The sequence below is a fragment of the Rhinatrema bivittatum genome, chromosome 4, assembly GCF_901001135.1.
Source record: "Rhinatrema bivittatum chromosome 4, aRhiBiv1.1, whole genome shotgun sequence".
Taxonomy (NCBI): domain Eukaryota; kingdom Metazoa; phylum Chordata; class Amphibia; order Gymnophiona; family Rhinatrematidae; genus Rhinatrema; species Rhinatrema bivittatum.
Genome location: NC_042618.1, coordinates 172469262 through 172474703, shown reverse-complemented (window position 1 = coordinate 172474703; position 5442 = coordinate 172469262). Strand labels below are relative to the sequence as shown.

The following is a 5442-nucleotide window of genomic DNA, read 5'->3' as shown; positions in this document are numbered from 1 at the left end:
GGGATAGGGGAGGGTGATCTTGGTATTTGTTATGGTTTACAGCAGGGAATAAGATTAGGGAGGATTAGCATCAGGAAGAGAAAATGTAGTGGAGCCATAGGAAATGACGAGAGGCCTGCAACCTCTTCAGAACCTGAGGGTGGGAAGGTGGTGTTCTTTATGGAATATCTCAATTATACTTAATGAACCTAAAGAATTCCTTTATCTACCAATTTAGTTTAATTGTATGATAAGTAGATGTATGACCTATTTAAGAAAGTAGTCTTTGGGGTGGGTGGGTGAGGGGTAGTGTGCGAGGGATTAAAGTCCAGACAGCAGGAGCGAGTGACAAACAAGGCCTTGATTATCGCCTTCACTCTCTCTCTTTGATCACTTCTGCTAAGGACAGAGAAGGAAAGCATACAGCTGTACTACTAGACTTTGCAGACAAATTGCACTTCTGCTAGGTTGTTGAGCACTGCCTGTGCCTGTTTATTTACAAAACCTGAGCCCTGCACTGTTCAGGGGAAAGGCCAACACCCAGCTCTCTCTCTGGTGGGGAATTAGACTTTTAATGTTTTAAATCCAACTGAGCAAATCCCTCTTCCCTTACATGCAAACATTTATAACTTTTTTTTTCAATCATGGTGAGAATTATTTGTTTATATACTTATTTGTTATGGATTAGAATATTATAATGTAGACTCTATTCGTAGCTTCCCAGTATTGTAAGGGTCAGTGTATGTTTTCAGTCAGTTGTTTCTTCTGGCTCTCAGTTCTCATCTTTCTACCATTACATTTTAATCAATTCAAGGTCCCTCAGAAGTTCTGATGCACACAGGAGACTAATTACTTCAGCAGCCAGAAGAATTGCCATAAAAGAACTAGCCAGTCCCATGTTCATGTTAATCCATCTGATCAGCTCTGGCATACATCCACCAAGGTAGATAATGTTCTGAGCTACCACCTCTTCCATGGTGAGAATTCCAAAGCCGCACTGTGAATTTGTGATGGTCCCATTTTCTAGAGAATGGATGCAGCAGGAAGAAGGAACACCACAGGCCTGGACCCCTGGAGAACTGCAGTTGAAATACCTAAAACATTGCACAAGAATTTTAGTGTCATATACAATAAGCAAAGGGAACTGAAATAGGAATGAGAATGGTAGATAAACACAGCAGTCTCCAAATGACCAATCTGACTACCAGCTGACAAATTTATCCTAATACTAGTGTCTCTTTTACACCAGACTACTACAAACTTCAACTCCCAAAATGGTGCTGCTGGTTGAAATGTCTAAGGAATCAGTGTACCCGATGACAGACTGCCCATGTGCATTGACATATACTTAATAGAGAAAACTGCCCAGCGATACTTTGGTTTATAACAGCTATAAATTTTAAAATTTAACAAACGTGAAAATGAAAATGATAAATACTGATTTATTTTGTTTAATAATTAACAGAAAGCATATAGATGCTTAAGGAAGCTCTCTATAAACTACATTGACAGAATATTAGACGTCCCTTGTTGCCCAGCTGTAGAGAGCACTAAAGAGCAATTGTTACAGAGGAATATTAAAAAGCACCAGTTCCAGTACAGATCCCTGGAGCACTGCACTATTTACCATCCTCCATTGAGAGAGCTGACCAGTTAGTCTTACTGTCTGTTTTCTGTCTTTCAACCAGTTCACAATCTACAACAGTGGCATAACTACTGCTGGGCCCGGGTGGCCATGGACCACCCGTTTAGGAATTAGGCTCATGCAATCAGGGCTGCCGTTCATCAGAGGAAGAGGACTTCAGGATGGCTGCCATAGTTCCCATCCCACAGTGGCCAAAGTGGGAGAGGGCTGCTGTAGAACTCAAAGAAGGAGAGAGCCACCATGGACCCCCATCCTGTGGCAGCTGAAGAAGATGCCTTGTATATGTGTGTGTGTGTGTGTGTGTGTGTGAGCGAGAGAGAGAGAGAGAAGCCTGTGTGTATGTATGTGTGTGCGGGGAGCCTGTGTGCATAGGTGTGTATTTGTTTGTGTGTGCCTATGTGTGTGTATGCCTGCTTATGCTTGTACTTGCTGGTGCCTGTGTATGGGAGCTTGACAGACAGGTCTATTTGCAGACAGAACATATTAGCAAAAAGTACCCAGTGTTGCTCGGATTGTCAGATTTATAGCTGATGTACATTTTCAAAACCAAGCAAAAATGGAAAAGATGAATCTTCATTTAATGTATTAACAAATTATGAGAAAAATGTGTGTGTGTGTGAGAGAGAGAGAGATCCTTTGTGTCTGTGTGTGTATATGAGTGCCTGAGAGACAGGGCATATTCAGGCCGATGCAATATCATGTGCTGAGCCTAGCACACAGGTTAACAAACACTTGGATGCACGTTTTGGACATGTGTCCATAACCCCTTATGCAATAAGGGGATTAGCATATCCAAAATATGCATCCAAACAAGCTCAAAGCTAATAGCACTCATCACATGTAAATTCATGATGATGCTATTTGCTTTTACTCATTTATGTAAAAAATAAATGTGCGCCTGATGCGCACATTTTTACTCTCAAAAATTAACGCCTGCCCCAGAGCAGAAGTTAACTCTTGAGGAGCCCCTAAAGTTTGTTAGGATCCCCGGCCACCACCGACCACGACCGTATTCCCTTACCTCTGCCGGGAGACTACCAGGCCCGGCTCTTCTCTGTCACCGCTCGCCATGGCCAACGCCGACCGCCACTGTTGCAGCCTGCCCTCGCAGTTCGGCACGCCACCATCCTGGCCTCTGTGCCCACCTCCCTAGGTGCGCGCGTGCACTGTCGCTCACAATTTAAAAAGCCCGCGGTGGGAAAGTTCCCCACGGCCCGTGAAGATAACGTCAGGCAGGGTGGGTATATATACCCAGCCCTGCCTCCAGCACTTTGCCTCAGCAATGGGTCCTGCTCTGCTTCAGAGTGCGAGTTGTGCGTTGACTCCTGATCCTGCGTTCCAGCCTTGATTCCTGATCCTGCGTTCCTGCCTTGCTCCTTGTCTCCTGTTCTGTGCCCTCCTGCTCCTCGCCCCGCCTCCAGACTGACCTCCTGTTTTTGAACCTGCCTAGTAACCCAACTCTGCTTGACCTCCGTCTGCCCTGACCTCCAGCCTGTTTCTCCGTCTTCGCTTGTTCGCTGCCTGTCCTGACCTCTGGCCTGTTCCTGGTTCCGCCTGTCTGCCGCCTGCCTCGACTTCTGCCTGCCCGACGCCACTTCAGCCTCCTCCTCTGGTTCCACGCTTTGAGAGACCCCCGCCTAAGTCCTGCCAGCCCCGGCACCCAAGGGCACAACCTGGTAAAGGTGAAGCTCCAGTTGGGTCTTCTCAGCTTGCACCACCTCCCAACAATGAGGACCAACAGGGGCCCTCGCCTGGTGGTAGCATCAACTTCATTTCGGCTCAAGGGTCCACCTCCTAACAAAGTTAACAAAAAAGCAGAAAATACCGCTTTTCTATAATTCCTCCAACTTAATATCATGGCAATATTAAGTCAGAGGAACCGAAAAAAGGATTAAGGTAAAAACAAAATAATTTTAAAAAATTGTCTTGCCAGCAGGTCAGTTTAGGAAAATGGACGCTCAATTAATGAGCATCCATTTTTCTAACCCATGGTTATGTACAGGTTAGGAAAATGGACGCTTGTAAAACTGAGCGTCCATTTTCCTAATCTACACACAACCACTTCTCCTGTGCGCCCAATGCCAGGGAGGCACTAGGAATGCCCATTTTCCCCTAGTGCCTCCTTTTTAATGCAGCGGCTCATTTGCCCACTGCATCGCGCGCCCAGGAGAGGTGGATGGGCGTGCGTTAGGAAAACGGGCACACAGTTTGGACAGAGTTTTTTAGCACATCCAAATTGCATCAGCCTGATTGTCTTTGCCCAGTGCATATTCTACTGTTCAGGTCGCCATCTGGTGGCCACAGGCAGAAATGACCATATGACTGACCAACCGGCACAAACCGTTCAGGTATATATAGAAGGTATATATAGATTAATATTTAAAACTAACTAGGGCATGCCTTTAAAGTTAATAGAGTAACAAAAAAAAACACTTCTTGTATTATTTATTAATAAGGCAAAAATGACAGGACATATTTGCAATTAAACCTTCATCGAGAATAGCCAGTTCAGTTTTCAGATATCATGGGCTACATTTAACATAACCCGAATATATCAAATTTTCATAACTAATATAATTTTTGGGTGCAGCTGTTTTCCTGTGCTTAATTCACTTTGTAGACCAGGTTATTCTGCAACAGAATTATAAAGGTAATTTTCTCAATTTTTGTTCTATTATCCATTACAAAGTTTTCCATGCTACCACTCATTGTCTTGCCAGAATCAAAAAGCATAACTTCTAAAGCTACCTCTGCCTTCTAAAGTTATGTTGCTAGCTAGAAGACATAAATATTCAGTGTTCAAGCAAAATCTAAAATGTAAAGAGACATTTCAAATTTACATTTGGTTTGCTGTGAATATCTACTTGCTATGGTCCTTTTTGGATGGCAGTACCCTACTTTGCATTCCTATTAGAAACAAGGCGCGAATTTTGTACTTACAAATTTAGTTTCCAGTCTTGATAGGATTCCACTCCACAACACTGCACACCCTGCTGGATTTCATCTATAATAAACCTTAGATCTTCGTCGTCCTGATACCGTTTGACAGCCACCAGCATAGTACCTTCTAGGAAGTCCTTAATCTGTTTTCTCAGGGTATATACGGTAATCCCGGTGAAAACCTCTAGGATCACAACAGTTATAACTGACACTGTGAAAAATTTCAAGAGGCAATAATTTTCTCTGAGGGCTCCAATACAGCCTGAAAAGGCGACTGCGCTGGTTGTAAGACCGACAAGTACAAAGATCAGCATTGGATCAGTGCCTAGATGGCCTATCTTCTCAGAAACCAAGGATTCCTTATCTATGAGACCCCAAATCCCAATGCTTAACAGCAGGAATCCCAGGAGAGAAAATAAGAAGTTAGGAAGAAACAGGACATACTTAATGCAGCAGTTGGTTAAACTGGCGGTCTCAGGATAGCTTTGATAACTATGCAGAAGGTGCTCGCGCTCTGACTTTTGCTTTAGAGTCGAAGCTATGGCGCTGTCCATTTCAGCACCGCAGGCCTCCGGCGAAAGAGCGCTCCTGGAGCTTTGGTCCGGATCGGACACCGAGCTGAAAGGCCCCAGTTCTTCCATTCTAGCTTGCTAGTTATTAAAAAAAAAAAAAAAAAGTAGGGACAAGAAAATATACCTTAGAGTTCTTTAAGATGAAAGAAGTGATGAATCGGCAAGAGACACCTAATGTTTCTTCTGCCTTCAGAGCTCTGACACAGCCTGCCCAGGTTCATGTTCTTACTCATTCAAGTTCGGAGTTATTAAGTGATACATGCAACGCTATTTATGAAGTGCAATACAAACTTAGTGAAAACAAAT

General features: G+C 43.8%; 1 protein-coding gene across 1 annotated transcript; it reads right to left on the bottom strand.

The window, feature by feature from the left end:
* Positions 1 to 636: 636 nt before the first annotated feature.
* TSPAN10 (tetraspanin 10) lies at positions 637 to 5205 on the bottom strand. Its single transcript, XM_029597463.1, has 2 exons — positions 4565 to 5205; positions 637 to 1073 (listed from the first exon to the last, which is right to left on the bottom strand). Exons 1-2 carry the CDS (start codon positions 5203 to 5205, stop codon positions 773 to 775), a joined length of 942 nt encoding a protein of 313 aa, XP_029453323.1. The 3' UTR covers positions 637 to 772.
* Positions 5206 to 5442: the final 237 nt, after the last annotated feature.